This window comes from Monodelphis domestica, chromosome 5 (assembly GCF_027887165.1).
Source record: "Monodelphis domestica isolate mMonDom1 chromosome 5, mMonDom1.pri, whole genome shotgun sequence".
NCBI classification, from domain to species: domain Eukaryota; kingdom Metazoa; phylum Chordata; class Mammalia; order Didelphimorphia; family Didelphidae; genus Monodelphis; species Monodelphis domestica.
In genome coordinates this window covers 18,610,400-18,631,880 of record NC_077231.1, presented here as the reverse complement: position 1 = coordinate 18,631,880, position 21,481 = coordinate 18,610,400, and the positions used below count along the sequence as shown (strand labels likewise).

The 21,481-nt window shown below is 35.4% G+C and overlaps 1 protein-coding gene across 2 annotated transcripts in view; it reads left to right on the top strand.

The window, feature by feature from the left end:
* The window catches only part of MON2 (MON2 homolog, regulator of endosome-to-Golgi trafficking), a 170,953-nt gene that overhangs the window by 119,185 nt on the left and 30,287 nt on the right, over positions 1-21,481 (top strand). For both annotated transcript variants that reach the window (XM_001363454.5, XM_001363373.5), the window contains 3 exons: positions 755-945; positions 4,200-4,260; positions 5,586-5,709. In XM_001363454.5, the coding sequence (XP_001363491.1) occupies positions 755-945; positions 4,200-4,260; positions 5,586-5,709 (376 nt within the window). The remainder of the gene's footprint in view (positions 1-754; positions 946-4,199; positions 4,261-5,585; positions 5,710-21,481) is intronic.

Below are 21,481 nucleotides of genomic sequence, written 5' to 3'. Positions count from 1 at the left end.
ATAGAGTACTGAATCAATTTTGTTCATTTTAGAATAAAGGGTTTTTTCCCCCTAAGTATCCTTGTCATGTTATATATCATAGTTACATTATAGTTATATGTTATATTATGGCCAGTTAAGGAATAGAGGTGGTGTTAACAGGATTTCAAAAGATGAAAACACATGCGATAAGGAGAAAGAATTATGTTGAGGAGCAATATATGATCCTCTTTTCATCCCCACATTTAACAGATAGTTGGAGATACCCATCTCCTACTGGGATGGAAGTGGGTACAAATAGAAAATGAAAAGAGGAAGAAGAGAAAGTAAAAACGAAGAGAGCTCAGTCTTTCAGATTGGGTCATAAAGGCCTTCTCAGACTCCACTGTTCATTTGATTTATCTGTTGCGGAATGTTAATACCTTTTGTCACTTCTAGTTGAAAATCTGATTAGTTCCTGGAGAGTTTGAGAGTTTGACTCTTTAAGTTTCAGTGGCCATCATTTCAGAGGATGTATTTTGTGAGCTAAACAACAGCAAGGTGAGGTTTAGATTGAGCTGATAGACTGCTACTTCTGCCCTACAGAATGAATGAATATCACATCTTTTCAGTGAATTGCAGGTATGGTAAAATGAAAAAATATATACTTCTGCCCATTCACATATAGAATATAAAATATTCATATAATGAAAAAGACAATGTAAACAATTTTTCCTATATGTTATAGATTTTTGTAATAACTGGTTTTCAATGTAATCTTTTTTTTAAAAAACAGACTCTTAGAATACCTCTTAGTTTGAAGTATGCCTGCCCTTCTGAAACCACATGGAAGTTGGCAGTATCTTCTCTGCTCAAAGTTCTGTCTATTGGATTGCCTGTTGCAAGACAGCATGCTTCTTCTGGGAAATTTGACAGCATGTGGCCAGAACTAGCCAACACATTTGAAGATTTTTTATTCGCTAAAAGGTTAGCTCATTAATTTTAAGTTATGAACTTTAAAAAATAAATAGCAAATTTTATATCTCTAGCTGATTTTCTAAGAACACATTTGTATTTCATTCATCAGTAATGCTAAGTAAGCACTTAACAAAATAGAAAATTATTTTTTTGACATTTTGTTCTGTAGATTATTGGCTTTAAATAGAAATCAATATAATATAGCTCTGGATATACAAGTTAAGTGATTAAAGAATCATGATTTTGTCCCTTCAAGAAAGATATAAGAATTCATAAAAAGAGGAAAGAGGTGGACTTGTATTTGACAGATGGAATCCTAGAGTTGTAATTCATCACTGGAAGGGACTTTAGAGGTCCTTTCATCCAGTCAGGATAACAGATCTGGAACTGGGAGGAATTTTGGAGATCATCTAAAAACCTCATTTTCCAGATGAGGAAACTAAGGCCAAAGGAAGTCAGGTGACTTACCCAAGATGACAGAGGGAGTAAGCATAAAAGGCACAATTTGAACCTAGGCCACTAACTCCAGGGCTGGTGTTTTTGCATTTTACTGTCATCCTTTTATAGGTCAGGAAGCTGAAATCCAAAAATATATTTGTCCAAGTGTTGGGAAGGTCAATTATCTGACCCTAGGAAAGATGTCATATGAAATGTGTTTATACTTTGATATATACATATATACATACATATATAGAGAGAGACAGACAGACAGACAGACAGAAATCTGGAATCTATAACAATCCAGAGGGAACCTAAAGTCCAAATTTGATTAATCTCTGATAGCTGTGGTGACCAGCTCCTATCAGTCTCTAGGATCTTCTTTGCTCTCTATTGTCTTATATGGGGAAATTCTACCCTGGGAGTATCCCATCATATCCAGGAATCAACAAGCATTTATTAAGCGCCTCCTATGTACCAGTTTCCTTGTTTAAGTGATGGGAATGCAAAGAAAAAAATAGTTCCTGCCCACAAGGAACTCAGTCTAATAGAGGAGACAATATGCAATAACTGTATATAAGTGAACTATAGACAGGATAAATTGGAGACCATCAGCAAATGTTATATACCGTATGTACATTGCTGTAGCAGTAATTTGCTGCCACAAAACATCGTTATTTATTCTTCTGGGTTTTGTTTCCTCATTTAGAAAACAAGGAAATTCATTCTAACTTTTATTTGCCTTTTCTAATCATGATTAATTAATTAATTGAATAATTAATTATAATTAATCTCAAAGATAGAAAAAGTAAAAAAAAACTCATAAAAGAAAACAAAAAGAAACTTCAGTATGGAAAGATGTGCTCTGCTTTACATTGACTGTGATAACAAATCCCTTTCTCATCTGTCTGCTTGTCCCATTCTTTGAATTTTAAAAAGTTTGTTTATTTTTCATGTCAGCAACTACATTGCTACTCACTGTATTGATTAATCAGAGTTTTAGAGTAATCTGATTTTTTTGCTTGATTTACAATGATTCCAATCACCTTTGATCTCTTGGGAATAAGTGTTTCTTTGGAAATAGTTTGAAATCTTCTCTCTGGCTGCTCTGTCCTTAATAGTAAAGGCTGATATTATGTTGGTCTCAGCAGAAGGTTCACAGGTTGTTCCTTTTTATTAATTTAAGCCCTGGCTTAGAACTACAGCTGTGGGTTTACAGGGACCAATTTAAGTGATTCTCACAAATCACTCTTTTTGGCTTGTGCTCCTAGCCTTGTTTTCCTTTGGGAAAGTCAGAATATAGCTTGTGTTAAAGAAGTTACTACAGAATGTATAAAAGAGTATTCAGCTACTACGCATCCCCCAAAGCTATGGCTTAGAATACATAAAATATTGGTCACCATCAATTTAACTTGTAAGATAAGACCTCCGTACAATTAGAGTTGGCCAGAAGTAGAGTAGGCTGCCTTGTGAAGTTTTTGGTTCCCCCTCACTGGTGGTCTCAAGTGGAGTGGAATACCATTTGTTAGGTTATACCAGTGGCTTTTGTTTGGGTATGGGTTGGTTTAGGTAGCCCCGAAGTTCAGGGATCTGTGAAACCAACAAAAGTTCCCAAACAGAAAAGATGCTCACCCAAAGCCATAAGACAATGCAAGACAATTTTACTTCCTTCCCCAGTGGCCTCTAATTCCCCCCAAATCCCCTTCCCGAGGCCTATATATATACACCCTTCCATCACCACCTATACTATCCTGCCCCAAAAAGGAAAACCATTGGGAGAGTTGATTATAAATTGACCTTTCATGGTTAGCCATAACTTCTCAGAGACCTGTGTGGTTGCCTTCAGATTTATCATCTTATATCCTAGTTACAACTTTGGGCAGGTGGGAATTTGAGTTCATTAGAGGTCTTCTTTTCCTCATGTAACTCAGTGAAGGTCAAGGCTTGATATTTGGCCTGACATTATCTCCTAATCTACTGAAATCCACAAAATTCCTGGGTTTTTTCCCCAGGAATTGAGGAACTGCCCAGGAACTACTCTGTCATTTGCCTTTCTACTAGAACTGACAATGACCATGACTGGGCTTTGGGTCTTTGCTCTTCTTTTAAAAGTTCAAGTCCTAGCACATAGCTTAGGTGTATTTCTGGGCCTGATTGTCAGTCATCCTTAGAGGAAATGTTTCTACCTTGTATTAGGGAACATTTTCGCCATCAAAACAAATAACTCATGATTGTGGCAATAAAAGCTTATATCAGTGCCTATATAAATATCCACATAATAATATAATCCAGTGATGGTAAACCTTTTAGAGACTGGGTTCCCAAACTGCAATCCTCACACCGTGCCAGCTTCCTTCTTATCTCATACAGGGGAAGGAGGAAGCACTGTCATTGAGCTGCTGGGCAAAGCAACAGGTCATGTGAAAAATGTCCTCAGTAGAGAGGGGGAGTGGAACAGCCCCCTCTGGCATGTGTGCCATAGGTTTACCAACATAGATATAATCTGTACCTTTTCACATTTTTTAAAACAAAACCTATTTGTAACTTTAAATTTAGTCAAATTGAGCTTGAGCCCAGATTTATAGAGAACCTCACAATTGCTTTTAATTTAAAGTAATTTTTATTAAATATGGTTTATTATTATAGATTATATACTACATAAAATACTTTTTAAAATGAGTATCCTAGCATAAAGAAAAAATGTTCCCAGTATTTTTCTTAGAATTGTTTAAATATTTCATTATCTAGTTAATTTTCTAATTTAGTTCACAGTCTCTTTTTCACTTAAAAAGCTAAAATTTAAGGCTTTATTTTATTTTGTTTAGCATACCTCCAGATAATCTTTCTATTCAAGAATTTCAAAGAAATGAAAGCATTGATGTTGAGGTAAGTAATTTCTCATAAGCACTTTTATATGGCTTCATGTTAAACTGTGCTGGAGAATTGTTAAAACTAGTATATTCAAGACTTGAATTAAAGTGACAAGACTTATTTTTCAATGAATTTAGCAAAACCTGCCTCCTTTATTTTTTAAGTAGTTTACCAATGTTTGAATGATGGCTGAATAATAAAACCTCATATAATGTATTAGAAATATATTTTGTGCTTTGGGATTGAGTTTTTGTTTGTTTTGGTTTCATTGTGAATCTGTGATTTCATCTGCATCAGGAGCTCCTAGACAGGAAATTCCTTCTCCTGATATGTCAACTACAGTGACGGAGGGCACTGAGAGATTGTGCCTTGCCTGTGTCAGCAATCAGCCTGCTTAAGTAGTGGGCCTGAACCCTGGTCTTGAATTTGAGCTTGGCTCTTGTCACAAAACATTTTGCATATATTATCCTATTTGATAATTACTTATTGAGGACTGATAATGTGCTTTACTATTACCAGGCAATGCAATAAACTAAAAAAATTTGTAGAATATTTGGATTTTTCGCTTTTAAGCACATTGAATGGGATAAATCACTTTAAATTATCCATTTTAAAATGCAGTGACTGTCATAACAATGTATTTTTAAAGAAAAAGGTATTATAGCATTATATGTCTAATTCTATTAAAAATTCAACTTCAAGAAGTTAAAAACAGTTTAAAATGTTTAAAAAAATGGTGATGCTTTTTTAAAAATAGCTCAGATATATGTAACATTTGTTTTCAAAACTCTTTATATGCATTTTCCAGTTTAATTCTCATAGCGGTATGGTAATATGGGTAGATAAAATAATATTTTTTTCTTTTTCTAGAAGAGAAAATTGAAACTCAAAGAGATTGTGACATGCCCATGGTCAAAAAGGCAGGGACACTTACTATATACTTATTTTCTACCAGCTTTTTGTGAATCATATTTAAGAGGTTGACCATGATAGTGTTTCAGAGTTTGCCATAATCATATTATAGAAAGTTGTTAAGGATAGTTTTTATTTATATCTCCTTGATACCTTTGGAGATGAGTAATATTCACTCCAATAATATTATGGCCTCCAGCACTTCTAGCTGTATGACCCTGAGCAAATCACTTAACCCCAATTACTTAGCTATTGCCAGTCTTCTGCCTTAGAATCAAGAGGGATTCCAAGACAGAAGGTAAGCATTTAAAAACAACAACAGCATTTATGTCATTGAGGGTTTTTCCTTTTTATAGAGAGAGTGTGTGTTGTAGAGTCATTCACTTTTTTGGGGAGAGATACATATAAGTGTGTTTAATTTGTTTTAGGTGGTACAGCTCATCAGCACAGAGATACTGCCTTATGCTAATTTTATTCCCAAGGATTTTGTTGGCCAGATAATGACTATGCTTAATAAGGGCTCCATACATTCTCAGTCATCTTCATTTACAGGTATGTTATTTGATAAAAAACAAATCACTGCTAATCAGTATTAATGTGCTTTTGGAGCAGCTTAACTATGGTGATGTGATTATGGCAGTCTCAACACAGTGTAGCTTGGGATCAAAAAACAGAAAACTCAGCTGTAGAATCAGTGAAAGAGTATTGGATTTGACATTGAAAGACCTGATTTTAAATCCCAAATCTTAGTTTTTAGTATCTATGTCAGATAGTTTTTCTTTTGGCTTTAAATCCTATTATCTTGCTTTGCAATTAGCTGTTGATTTTTAACATCTCTTGGCAGCTAGGTGGCGCAACAGATAGAGCATTGGGCTTGGAATCAGGAAGACATTTCATGAATTCAAATATGGCCTCAGACCTTAATAGCTAGTTGTGTGACTCTAGGCAAGTCAGTTAACTCTGCTTTAGTTTCTTCATCTATAAAATGAATCAAAGAAGGAAATGACAAACCACTCCAGGGTTTCTGCCAAGAAAACCTTTAAATGGGGTCACCGAGGGTCAAGCACAACTGCAAAACAACTGTTGATTTAGGGAATTTAAGGACTAGAATTTATAGATCAAATTCAAATTATGCATATGTACAAAAATATTGAAATTGGTAGCCTGTACTGAGAAAGTGGTACAGAATGCAATAATAATTATCAAGTTTTATTATACTACAAACTTCATGCCAATCTCCTGTGAATCAAAATTCCATTTGAGCAAAATAGCAGACACAATGTCTTGACTTAGTTAGGTCCAGTATTTTATCAATAAATTGGAAACCTTAAAACTATTCTTAACTTATTGAAGTTACATACAATTAATGTTGTCAAGTTATTAAAATATTTTTGAAAACAAAAATTCATGTATTCTGGATTAATTACCACTTCATTCAATATTTAAATATGAGCTTTCTGAACAGCTTTGTTCTTCTTGGAAATGTAAAATTTCCAGTTTAACATACCTTATTAGTTTCTTACCTTACGAAATACTCCATCTCCTATCCCCATGATTTTGCAAAGGCATTCCAGTGCATGAAAGCTCTTTACCTCCTTATCAAATCCTTATTCCCTTCAAAGTACAAGTGCCACTTTTTATAGAAGACCTTTTCCTACCCATTCCCATAACCCCAGAAATTAACCTTGTTTTATATTTTTTTAACCTCCTTTCTTCCCCCCAGGAGAATGTAAGCTACTTGAGGGCAGGATCTGTTTTGTTTTGTCTTTATATTAGCATTGTCCAGCATAGTGCTTGACATAGAGTATTTAAATGAGTGAATGAATAACAAATGTTAGAAAATTCATAGAAATTGATTTTTGTGTTGTATTTTACTATTTATGAGGAAATTCAGAGAATAACAGTATGTTTCTCTTTTTCTGAATGTGTTAAAATCTTAGTATAACAATGTAATTTTCTACAATGCTCCTACAAAAGTTGTATATTTTGATTCTTATTCACCAGAATAATTGCTTTTCCCACTAGATGGCTCTCCTGAGTATCCTCACTCATTCCTAAATTATATATACAATTTAACCAATACATGGTACTTATGCTCTTTTCAGAAGAAAATTGCCTCTTAACACCTGTCCAGGATGACTTTTAAAACTTAGCATTTCGATCCCTATAGATTCACAAATGAATTCTGTAAAACATTCAAAGAACAACTAATCGCAATATTATACAAACTATTTGACAGAATAACCAAAAAAGGAGTTCTTCCAAATTCCTTTTACAACACAAATATGGTACTGATTCCAAAGCCAGGCAGGTCAAAAACAGAGAAAGAAAACTATAGACCAATCTCCTTAATGAATATAGATGCAAAAAATCTTAAATTGGATACAAGGAAACAGACTCCAGCAAGTGATCACGAGGGTTATTCACTATGACCAAGTAAGATTCATATCAGGAATGCAAAGATTGTTCAGTATTAGGGAAAGTATCACATAATTGACCATATTAACAAGCAAACTGAGAAAAATCACATGATTATCTCAATGGTTGCAGAAAAAGCCTTTGACAAAATATAACAGTCATTCCTATTGAAAACACTAGAAAGCATAGGAATAGAAGGGCCTTTCCTAAAAATAATAAATAGTATATATCTATCTATCTATCTATATATATATCTAAAGCCATCAGCAAACATCATCTGCAATGTGGATGAAATAGAAGCCTTCCCAATAAGACCAAGAGTGAAACAAGGATGCCCATTATCACTTCTATTATTTAACATTGTATTAGAAACATTAGTTGTAGCAATTAGAGAAGAAAAGGAAATTGAAGGTATTAAAATTGGCAATGAGGAGACCAAGCTATCACTCTTTGCGGATGATATGATGGTCTACTTAAAGAGTCCTAGAGAATCACCAAAAAGCTAGTCGAAATAATCAACAACTTTAGCAAAGTTGCAGGATACAAAATAAACCCACATAAGTCATCAGCATTTCTATGCAAGAATTAGAAAGAGAAATTCCATTTAAAATCACCCTAAACAATATAAAATACTTAGGAATCTATCTGCTGAGACAAACACAGGAACTATATGAACACAACTACAAAACACTCTCCACACAATTAAAACTAGATCTAAACAATTGGAAAAACATTGATTCCTCATGAGTGGGACGAGCTAACTTACTAAAAATGACAATCCTACCCAAATTAATTTACCTATTTAGTGCCATACCCATTGAACTACCGAAAAATTTTTTTACTGAATTAGAAAAAAAATAACAAATTTCATTTCGAAGAACAAAAGATCAAAGATATCCAGGGAAATCATGAAAAAAATGCAAAGGAAGGAAGCTTTGCAGTCCCAGATCTCAAACTATACCATAAAGCAGTGGTCACAATACAATTTGTTCCTGGCTAAGAGACAGAGAGGAGGCTCAGTGGAATAGACTCAGGGTAAATGACCTCAGCAAGACAGTCTATGATAAGCCCAAAGATCCCAGCTTTTGGGACCAAAATCCACTATTTAATAAAAACTGTTGGGAAAATTCAAAGATGGTATGGGAGAGATTAGGTTTGGATCAACATCTCACACCCCTACACCAAGATAAACTCAGAATGGGTGAATGACCTGAATATAAAGAAGGAAACTATATAAGCAAATTAGGTGAATCCAGAATAGTATACATGTCAGATCTTTGGGAAAGGGAAGACTTTAAAACCAAGTAAGAGCTAGAAAAAAATCACAAAATGTAAAATCAATAATTTTGATTACATCAAATTAAAAAGTTTCTGTACAAGCAAAACTAACGCATCCAAAATTGGAAGGGAAGCAACAAATTGGGAAACAGTCTTTGTGAGAAAAACCTCTGACATAGGTCTAATTACTCAAATTTATAAAGAACTAAACCAATTATACAAAAAAATCAAGACATTCTCCAATTGATAAATGGACAAGGGACATGAATAGGCAATTTACAGTTAAAGAAATCAAAATTATTAATAAGCACATGAAAAAAGTGTTCTAAATCTCATAATCAGAGAAATGCAAATCAAAACAACTCTGAGGTATCACCTCACACCTGGCAGTTTGGCTAATATGACAGCAAGGGAAAGTAATGAATGTTGGAGGGGATGTGGCAAAGATGGGACATTAATGCATTGCTGGTGGAGTTGTGAATTGATCCAACCATCCTGGAGGGCAGTTTGGAACTATGCCCAAAGGGCTCTAAAAGACTGTCTGCACTTTCATCCAGCCATAGCACTGCTGGGTTTGTACCCCAAAGTGACAATAAGGAAAAACACTTGTACAAGAATATTCATAGCTGTGTCTGACAAGGGCTATTCATTTTGGGAAGATTCATCAAAAAATTCAATTTATTTACAAAGAAAAAGACATTTACAAAAATATAGTTATGCTCTTTGTGGTAGCAAAAAATTGGAATATGAAGGGATACCCTTCAATTAGGGAATGGCTGAACAAATTGTGGTATAGGTTGGTGATGGAATACTATTGTGCCAAAATGAATAATAAAGTGGAGAAATTCCATGGAGACTGGAACAAACTCCAGGAATTGATGCAGAGTGAGAGGAGCAGAACCAGGAGAACATTGTACACAGAGACTGATACACTGTGATACAATCGAATGTAATGGGCTTCTACACTAATGGCAGTGTAGTGATCCTGAACAACCTGGAGGGATCTACAAGAAAAAAACACTATCTATACTCAGAGAAAAAACTGTGGGAGTAGAAACACAGAAGAAAAAGAACTGCTTGAATACATGGGTTGAGGAGATATGGCTGTGGAGGGAGACTTTAAATGAACATCCTAATACAAACACCAACAACATGGAAATAGGTTCTGATCAAGGACACAACTAATACCCAATGAAATTACGGGTCGGCTGCGGGAAGGGTAGATGTAGGGAAGGGAGGGAAGTAATGTGATTATTATAACCAAGGAATAATGTTCTAAATTGACCAAATAAATTAATTTTCTTAAAAAGTTAGCATCTACCCAGTAACAATAATAGTAGATGATATTTTAAAATTCATTTTCTGGTATATAAAGCCCATTTTGTTCACAGCACATTTGCAAGGTAGTAAAATTAGTATTATTTCCATTTTACTGGTAAGGCTCATAGGTTTAGTCAACTTTCCACTGCTATGTTTAAGTGCCTCAACTAAAACCTACATATTTTGACCCCAAATCTAGTCATTTCCCCACAGCATCATACTTCTTATCTTTGGTCAGATAAGCTGCTTTTTAAAAAAGCTTGAAAAAATCAGAAATTACTTTTATTTATCTTTTTAATTATATTTGAGATAGTCTCTGCCTTTCTCCTTGCAAAGAACTGAACCCCTCTATTTGTATCTTCAGCATCCCATCCTTTCTCAAATTTACCACATTGTCCTGCAGTCCTTCATCTGCCCCTGCATATTTATTCTTTCTTACACCCCCATCTTCAAAAATATTTCGCTAAACCCTACTATCTTCTCAGTTTTCATCCTATATTTCTTCTACCTTTTTCTGACAAATTCCTATGAAAGAGTATCTAGTCATTTCTTCTTCTTCCCTCTTTTAATCTTCAATTCTTTGAAATCTCTGGGTTTCAGCCATATCACCTTAGCTAAAATACCTCCCTCCATAGTTATCAATAGTCTCTTAATTATTAATCTGATGAGCTTTTCTCTGTCTAAATCCTTTGTGACCCCTGTTACTAGCTTTTGGCCTATACCATCTCCTGGATGGGTTTCTTCTCTGGGTTTGGTGATGATTCTCCTTTCTGTCTCCTTTTCTGCTTCATGATCCATATTTTCTCTACGTATACGCTCGTCTTCTCTGCATAAATGACTCAAATATCTATCTAGTCCCATTTCCCCCCTAAAATGTTCTTTCTGTCATGTGTACCAAGTTTATCACCTTTGGTATTCTTGGTTCTCTGGCTCTAAGCTACTTCTTGGCACTTTTGTTTCCACAACATGTTTTAAAGCCAAGTACTCACCTTGATACCTCTTGTGTAGGCTGTTTTAATAGCATCTTAAATGATCTTTCTTCCTCACGTTTCTTTTCCCATTTTATTCTGTTCTTAACAGCTACTAAAGGGGTGTTTTCTAATCCCAAATCAATGAATTCTACAGGCTTCTTGCCTTGAGGATAAAATATAAACTTCTTTATTTTTAAAAACCTTTTGCCACCTGACCCCAATCAGTATTCCCACCATTGTTCTGTATTATGTCCTTTGCCACAAACCAAGATCCAGTTTCATTGCCCTTTTCCTCTCCCACCCAGTTAACTCCTTTTCTGGAATGTATCCCCTCTTCAGGAATGCACTCTGCCTCTTGGAATTTCTCACTGCCACCCAGATGCTACTTAAGCACCACTTTGTTTTATATCAACCTTTTCCATCTTTCTTAAAATTGCTAGTACCTTCACTTCCTGATTACTTTATACATGATTTGTTTGTACTTGTACACAAACAGTGAAATACAGGATATGGAGTGCTATCTTTCAATCCAGAAGCCTGTATTCAAGTTCTGCTTCTGAAATATATTACCTGTGACCTGGCCAAGACACTTTAATTTCTTAGTTTTTTGGACATCTTTCTTTAAGACTGTAGATTCAACATTATCACCTCTATTATTTGGCATTGTATTAGAAACACTAGCAGTAGCAATTAGAGAAGAAAAAGAAATTGAAGGCATTAAAATAGGCAAGGAGGAGACCAAATTATCGCTCTTTGCAGATGACATGATGGTCTACTTAAAGAATCCTAGAGATTCAACCAAAAAGCTAATCGAAATAATCAACAACTTTAGCAAAGTTGCAGGATACAAAATAAACCCACATAAGTCATCAGCATTTCTATATAATTCCAACACAGCTCAGCAGCGAGAACTAGAAAGAGAAATCCCATTCAAAATTACCTTAGACAAAATAAGAACAAAAGATCAAGGATATCCAGGGAAATAATGAAAAAAATACAAAGGAAGGGGGCCTTGCAGTCCCAGATCTCAGACTATATTATAAAGCAGCGGTCACCAAAACAATCTGGTACTGGTTAAGAGACAGAAAGGATCAGTGGAATAGACTGGGGGCAAGCAACCTCAGCAAGACAGTATATGACAAACCCAAAGATCTCAGGTCTTGGGACAAATATCCACTATTTCATAAAAACTGCTGGGAAAATTGGAGGACAGTGTGGGAAAGATTAGGTTTAGATCAACACCTCACACCCTACACCAAGATAAATTCAAAATGGGTGAATGACTTGAACATAAAGAAGGAAACTTTAAGAAAATTAGGCTAACACAGAATAGCATACATGTCAGACCTTTGGGAAGGGAAAGACTTCAAAACCAAGCAAGACTTAGAAAGAGTTACAAAATGCAAAATAAGTAATCTGGAATACATCAAATTAAAAAGGTTTTGTTCACACAAAACCAATGTAACCAAAATCAGAAGGGTAGCAACAAATTGGGAAACAATCTTCATAAAAACCTCTGACAAAGGTTTAATTACTCAAATTTACAAAGAACTAAATCAATTGTACAAAAAATCAAGCCATTCTCCAATTGATAAATGGGCAAGGGACATGAACAGGCAGTTCTCAGCCAAAGAAATCAAAACTATTAATAAGCACATGAAAAAGTGCTCTACATCTCTTATAATCAGAGAGATGCAAATCAAAACAACTCTGAGGTATCACCTCACACCTAGCAGATTGGCTAACATGACAGCTAAGGAAAGTAATGAATGCTGGAGGGGATGTGGCAAAGTGGGGACACTAATTCATTGCTGGTGGAGTTGTGAATTGATCTAGCCATTCTGGAGGGCAATTTGGAACTATGCCCAAAGGGCGCTAAAAGACTGTCTGCCCTTTGATCCAGCCATAGCACTGCTGGGTTTGTACCCCAAAGAGAAAATAAGGAAAAAGACTTGTACAAGAATTTTCATAGCTGCACTCTTTGTGGTGGCCCAAAATTGGAAAACGAGGGGATGCCCATCAATTGGGGAATGGCTGAACAAATTGTGATATATGTTGGTGATGGAATACTATTGTGCTCAAAGGAATAATAAAGTAGAGGAATTCCATGGAGACTGGAACAACCTCCAGGAAGTGATGCAGAGCAAAAGGAGCAGAACCAGGAAAACATTGTACACAGAGTCTGATACATTGTGGTACAATCGAAGGTGATGGACTTCTCCTTTAGTATCAATGCAATGTCCCTGAACAATCTGCAGGGATCTAAAAAATACTATCCACAAGCAGAGGATAAACTGTGGGAGTAAAAACACTGATGAAAAGCAACTGCTTGACTACAGGGGTTGAGGGGATATAACTGAGGAGAGACTCTAAATGAACACTCTAATGCAAATACCAACAACAGGGAAATGGGTTCAAGTCAAGAACACATGTGGAACTAGTGGAATCATGCATCGGCTATGGGAGAAGGAAAGGTGATGGGAGGGGGGGCGGGGAGGAAAAGAAAATGATCTTTGTTTCCAGTGAATAAAGTTTGGAAATGACCAAATAAAATAATGTTTAAAATTAAAAAAAAAAAGACTGTAGATTCAAGAAAATTGCTAAGCTACATTGGTAGAGGAAGTTTTTCACCCTGAGCTCTTTATCCCAGTGAAATCATAGGTCCATTCCCTATCTGCTGATGAGATGTAAGGCCCTACAGAATAGAGATAATTGTGAGGCAGAGGATCAGAGAGAGAAAAGAAATGAGTTGAAAATATTTTTTTAATGTAAATTAATTTATTTGGTAAATTTAGAACCTTGTTCCTTAGTTACAAGAACCATATTATTTCCCTCCCTCCCCTCCACCGACCCTTCATGCATTGGACACACAATTTCATTGGGTATTGCATGTGTCCTTGATCAGAACCTATTTCCATGTTGTTGGTGTTTGCATTAGAATGTTCATTTAGAGTCTAAAGTTCCCAGCCATATCCCCTGACCCCATGTATACAAGCAGTTCTTTTTCTTCTGTGTTTCTGCTCCCACAGTATTTCCTCTGAGTATAGATAGTGTTTTTTCTTGTAGATTCCTCCAAGTTGTTCAGGATCACTGCATTGCCATTAGTGGAGAAGTCCATTACATTCGATTGTACCACAGTGTATCAGTCTCTGTGTACAATGTTCTCCTGGTTCTGGTCCTCTCACTCTGTGTCAATTCCTGGAGATTGTTTCAGTTCCCATGGAATTCCTCCATTTTATTGTTCCTTTGAGCACAATAGTATTCCATCACCAACATATACCACAATTTATTCAGCCATTCCCCAAGTAAAAGGGTATCCCCTAATTTTTCCAATATTTTGCCACCACAAAGCACAGCTATATTTTTGTACATATCTTTTTCCTTATAAATGAATTGAATTTTTTGATGAATTTTCCCAAAATGAATAACCCTTGTCAGACACAGCTATGAATATTCTTGTACAAGTATTTTTCCTTATTGTCACCTTGTGCTATGGCTGGATGAAAGGGCAGACAGTCTTTTAGAGCCCTTTGGGCATAGTTCCAAATTGCCCTACAGGATGGTTGGATCAATTCACAACTCCACCAGCAATGCATTAATGTCCCATCTTTGCCACATCCCCTCCAACATTCATTACTTTCCCTTGCTGTCATATTAGCCAATCTGCTAGGTGGGAGGTGATACCTCAGAGTTGTTTTGATTTGCATCTCACTGATTATGAGATTGAGAACACTTTTTTCATGTTCATATTACTAGTTTTGATTTCTTTAACTGTAAATTGCCTGTTCATGTCCCTTGCACATTTATCAATTGGAGAATGGCTTGATTTTTTTACAATTGGTTTAGCTCTTTATAAATTTGAGTAATTAGACCTTTGTCAGAGGTTTTTCTTACAAAGATTATTTCCCAATTTGTTGCTTCCCTTCTAATATTGGTTGCATTGGTTTTGTGTGAACAAAAACTTTTTAATTTGATGTAATCAAAATTTTTGATTTATATTTTATGATTCTTTTCTAGCTCTTGCTTGGTTTTAAAGTCTTTCCTTTCCCAAAGATCTGACATGTATACTATTCTGGATTCACCTAATTTCCTTATATAGTTTCCTTCTTTATATTCAGGTCATTTACCCATTCTGAGTTTATCTTGGTGTAGGGTGTGAGATGTTGATCCAAACCTAATCTCTCCCATACCATCTTTGAATTTTCCCAACAGTTTTTATTAAATAGTGGATTTTGGTCCCAAAAGCTGGGATCTTTGGGCTTATCATAGACTGTCTTGCTGAGGTCATTTACCCTGAGTCTATTCCACTTAACCTCTTTCCTGTCTCTTAGTACCAAATTGTTTTAATGACCACTGCTTTATAGTATAGTTTGAGTTCTGGGACTGCAAGGCCACCTTCCTTTGTATTTTTTTTCCCATTATTTCCCCGGATATCCTTGATCTTGTGTTCTTCCAAATGAACTTTGTTATTTTTTTTCTAATTCAGTAAAAAAGTTTTTTGGTAGTTCAATGGGTATGGCACTAAATAGGTAAATTAATTTGGGTAGGATTGTCATTTTTAGTAAGTTAGCTCGTCCCACTCATGAGGAATCAATGTTTTTCCAATTGTTTAGATCTAGTTTTAATTGTGTGGAGAGTGTTTTGTAGTTGTGTTCATATACTTCCTGTGTTTGTCTCAGCAGATTGATTCCTAAGTATTTTATATTGTCTAGGGTTTTTTTTAATGCTATTTCTCTTTCTAATTCTTGCTGCTGAGAAGTGTTGGAGATATAAAGAAATGCTAATGACTTATGCAGGTTTATTTTGTGTCCTGCAACTTTGCTAAAGTTGTTGATTATTTCAACTAGCTTTTTGGTTCATTCTCTGGGGTTCTTTAAGTAGACCATCATATTATGTGCAAAGAGTGATAGCTTAGTCTTCTGTTACAAGGGAATCACTTTAAAAGACTGATATATATTAATTTAAGGTCGCCAAGGAATTCAGCTATGTAATTCCTAAATGAAAACTCAAGTCAGCAGTCTATCTTTTATGGAGTTTAATTACAATAGGAGGAAGAAAGGAATTAGAGATAGAGAGAGAGAAAAAGGGAGAGAAGGGAATAGGGCTTAAATACTCCTTCTGTTTAGGCTGGGCCAAAAGGCCCAAGCCCTTAGATAGCTGGGGCAAAGAAAAGAGATCAGTCCCTATTACTCACGTGACCAAAATGGAGAAACAGTCTCAGAGGCCCCCACTTTCAGCTTCCTTCAGAGCAAGCTTCTCAGAGCACACACCAACCACACCGACCAACTTCTCAACCCCCTCCTCCAGTCTTCAGACCCCCCCTATCCTTAAGGAAAACATCCAAGTTCCCTCCCCTCAGTCCTCACATCTACCAATCACGTGTCCATCAATTTCCCTGTGCCAATGGAGGCTCTAGCTTAACCCAGGACCGCCCAGAGGTCTTCTGGCTTTGCACATGTCTGTTGAAGGTCATATATATGCATCTATATTCATTAAGGAGATTTTCAAATAATTAAATCTTTGATCCTTTGCTACAGCCCTTTCTAAATCCTGTTAACCTGAGTAGGGTAGAGATTGAAATAATTAAATTTTGATCTAGGCTGCAGCCCTTACTCAATCCTGTTAGGACTGAATAAGGTGGAGATTGATTCCAAGTATCTCCATTGTATCAATTCTAAAATCAATCATGACTCAAAGAAATTCCTGTTCTATGCTTAAGCATAGGTCAAAGTCCTTTCCATTGTTCAGCAAAGGGTTTCTGTCCTAAAGTAATCTTAAGAAGGGAAGGAGAAGGAACCTCCCATGCCAATGGGATTCACATTCCAAAAGTCAAGACCCACTATCAATAGAAAATTTTTCAAGTATGAAATTTCCCAATGGTGAAATTTCCAACATTTATAAGTCTAAGAAATTTTGAGGTTTACACTTCTCGTTGCCTATTTTAATACCTTCAATTTCTTTTCCTTCTCCGATTGCTAGTTAGTGTTTCTAGTACGTTAAATAATAGAGGTGATAATGGGCATCCTCATTTCACTCCTGATCTTATTAGGAAGGCTTCGAGTTTATCCCCATTGCAGATGATGTTTGCTGATGGCTTTAGATATATACTCTTTATTATTTTTAGGAAAGTCCCTTCTATTACTATACTTTGTAGTGTTTTTAATAGGAATGGGTGTTGTATTTTGTCAAAGGCTTTTTCTGCATCCATTGAGATAATCATGCGATTTTTGTCAGTTTGCTTGTTAATATGGTCAATTATGTGATGGTTTTCCTAATATTGAACCATCTTTGCATTCCTGATATGAACCCTACCTGGTCATAGTGAATAACCCTTGTGATGACTTGCTGGAGTCTTTTTGCTAGTATCCTATTTAAGATTTTTGCATCTATATTCATTAAGGAGATTGGTCTATAGTTTTCTTTCTCTGTTTTTGACTTGCCTGGCTTTGGAATCGGTACCATATTTGTGTCATAAAAGGAATTTGGTGGAACTCCTTCTTTACTTATTCTGTCAAATATATTGTATAATGTTGGGATTAGTTGTTCTTTGAATGTTTTACAGAATTCATTTGTGAATCCATCTGGACCTGGGGATTTTTTCTTATGGAGTTCTTTGATGGCTTGTTCAATTTCTTTTTTCTGATATGGGGTTGTTTAGGTAATCTTATTTCTTCCTCTGTTAGTCTAGGCAATTTATATTTTTGTAAATATTCATCCATATCACTTAGATTGCCATATTTATTGCCATATAATTGAGCTGAATAATTTTTAATGATTGCCTTAAAATTCTCTTCATTAGAGGTGAGGTGTCTCCCTTTTCATCTTGGATACTATCAATTTGTTTTTTTTCTTTCCTTTTTTTTAATTAGATTGACCAGTACTTTGTCTATTTTTTTTGTTTTTTCAAAGTACCACGTTCTAGTCTTATTTATGAAATCAATAGTTCTTTGACTTTCAATTTTATTACTTTCTCCTTTGATTTTTAGTGTCTCTAATTTAGTCTTCATCTGAGGATTTTTAATTTGTTCACTTGCTAGTTTTTTAATTTGCTTGCCCAATTCATTGACCTCTGCCCTCTCTATTTTATATGAACTCAAGGATATAAATTTCCCCCTGAGTACTCTTTGGCTGCATCCCATAGATTTTGAAAGGATGTCTCCTCATTTTTATTTTTGTCAATGAAATTCCTGATTGTTTCTCTGATTTGTTCTTTAACCTATTTTGGAGAATCATATTGTTTAATTTCCAATTAATTTTTTATTTACCTCTCCATGTACCCTTATCATTTTTGTTGCATTGTGATCTGAGAAAGTTGCGTTTATTAGTTCTGCAGTTTTACACTGGTTTGCAATGTTTTTATGCCCTAATACATGGTCAATTTTTTTGAATGTACCATGTGCTGCTGAAAAGGAGGTATATTCCTTTTTTTCCCTATTTATTTTTCTCTACATATTTATGAACTTTAATTTTTCTAAGATTTCATTCACTTCTCTTACCTCTTTCTTATTTATTTTTTGGTTTGATTTATCTATTTCTGATAGAAGAAAGTTCAGGCCTCCCACTAGTATAGTGTTTCTATCTATTTCATCCTTTAGCTCCACTAGTTTCTCCTTTAGAAATTTGGATGCTCTGACATTTTGTGCATACTTGTTGAGTACTGATACTTCCTCATTGTCTATACTTCCTTTTCTTAGAATGTAATTACCTTCCCTATCTCTTTTAACTAGATCTATTTTTACTTTGACTATGTCAGATATCATGACTGAGACTCCTGCCTTCTTTTTATCAGTTGATGCCCAATAGATTTGACTCCATTCTCTTCTTTTGCCCTATGAGTGTCTAAGTTCCTCATGTGTGTTTCTTGTATACAGCATATGGTAGGAGTCTTGTTTCTAATACACTCTGGATTGCGTTTTATGGGCGAGTTCATTCCATTCACATTCAGAGTTATGATTATTAGGTGTGTATTTCCCAGCATTTTGATTTCTATTCCTAGTCCTGCTTTTTCTTTTTTCATTTCCTTCTATACCAATGTTTTGTTTTTAATCAGTCCCCCTAATTCTCACCCATATTTTATTTCCCTTTCTACCTCCCCTTCTTATTCCCCCCTTATTTTCTTTACAGTCTTTTTATACTACCTCCCCACCCTCTCCCTCCCTTGTACTGCTTCCCTCCCCACCAGTCTGTTTGTTATCCTTCTACTTCCCTATAGGGCACAAATCAATTCTCTGTTCCAATGGAGTGTATTGATGTTCTCCTCCCCTCCTGCCATGAGCTTCTTTGTCACATATAACTTTACCCCCTTTTGTTTCTTTTCCCATTTCCTTCAGTATTATCCTTTTTTTTAGCTCTAGTTGTGTATATATATATATATACATATATATGTGTATGTATATGTATTTATGCATACATATATCTATACACATATTTATGTCTTGACATTTCATGCTATATATTTTCTCACTGTTCCCTCTAAGTGTAATTCTTCTTAGTGCCCAGGTGATAATAACAATTTTTTAAATTAAATTATTTCATTCAGTTAATTTAGAACATTATTCCTTGGTTACAATGATCACATTATTTCCCTTTCTCCCCTCCACCCACCCTTCCCACAGCCGACGCGCAATTTCATTGAGTATTACATGTGTCCTTGATCAGAACCTATTTCCATGTTGTTGGTGTTTGCATTAGGATGTTCATTTAGAGTCTATATCCCCAGTCATATCCCCTCTACCCATGTATTCAAGCAGTTGTTTTTCTTCTGTGTTTCTACTCCCACAGTTTTTCCTCTGAATGTGAATAGTGGTTTTTCTCATAGATCTCTTCAAGTTGTTCAGGATCACTGCATTGCCACTAATGGAGAAGTCCATTGCATTCGATTGTACCATAGTATATCAGTCTCTGTGTACAGTATTCTCCTGGTTCTGCTACTTTCACTCTGCATCAATTCCTGGAGTTTGTTCCAGTTCCCATCAAATTCCTCCACTTTAGATAATAACAGTTTTTAAGAGTTACTAATGACCTCTTTTCTTATAGGGATGCATATCATTTTAACTTATTGAGTCTCTTAAAAAAAATAGTTGTTTTTTTAATTTTGTTTTTCTTTTTTCTGTCTTTCTTAATTAGCTTTTGATGATTCTCTTGAGTTCTCTGCTTGGACATTATGACTATAATTGATTCTTGGTTGTAGACCTAGTTCTCTTGCTTTCTGGAACATCATATTCCATGCCTTTCGGTCTTTCAGTGTAGATGCAGTCAGATCTTGTATTGTCCTTACTGTGGTTCCTTGGTATCTGGATGACTTTTTCTTAGCAGGTTGTAATATTTTTTCCTTGGTCTAATAGTTCTTTAATTTGGCTATAACATTCCTGGGCATTGTCAGTTGGGGTTAAGTACAGGAGGTGATCTGTGGATTCTTTCAATCTCCACTTTTCCCTCTTATTGTAGAATATTAGGGCAAGTTTTCTTGGATAATTTCCTGTGTAGAATGATGTCCAGGTTTTTTCTTTTGTTATGGTCTTCTGGTAGACCAATGATTCTTAAGTTGTCTCTCCTGGAACGATTTTCTAAATCTTCTGTTGTGTGAATAAGGTGCTTCATATTTTCCTCAATTTTTTTCATTCTTTTGATTTTCTTTTGTAGTGACCTGCTGCCTTGTGAAGTTGCTTCTCTATTATTTCTAGTTTTTGTGTTCTGGATTTTAAAGACTGGGTTTCTTCCCTGGCTTTTTGGTCATCCTCCTTCTGGTCTGATTTTCTTTGGAGGTCATGTTTCATTTTCTTTGCCTCATCTTTCATCTCCTTTGCTTCATCTTTCATCATCTTTGCCTCATCTTTCATCTCCTTCGCCTCGTTTTCAAACTGGTTAAATTTGGCTTTCAAGACTCTATTTTCTTGTTTTAGTTCAAGTACCTCTGTTTCTAGATGACTTATCTTAGTTTTTAAATTCTTTACCCAGTTGTCTTCAGCCTCTCTTAATTATGTTTTGAATTGTATTTTGAATTCTTCCAGAGCCTGTATCCAATTGGCTGGGGTTCCTGGTTTTGTTTTGTTTTTTTTTTTTTGCTTGGTGCCCCCTCATCCTTCTCTGTTCCATTTGTTCTTTGTTCATTGCCTGTATAGAAACTGTCGATTGTAAATTCTTTTTTCTTTTTATGTTGTTTGCTCATATTTACCCCTTCTTTACTCCCTGCAGTTACCTGAGCTCTTGTTCCTCTCATTTTTTTGTGTGGTTTTAGGCTTTTCTTTCTTTTCTTTGGAGCTTTGTCAGCAAATCTCTCAGTTTAGTCTGTCAGGGAAGAGTGTTGGAGCTTGAGCTTCCCTGCCCTCTCATGGCTT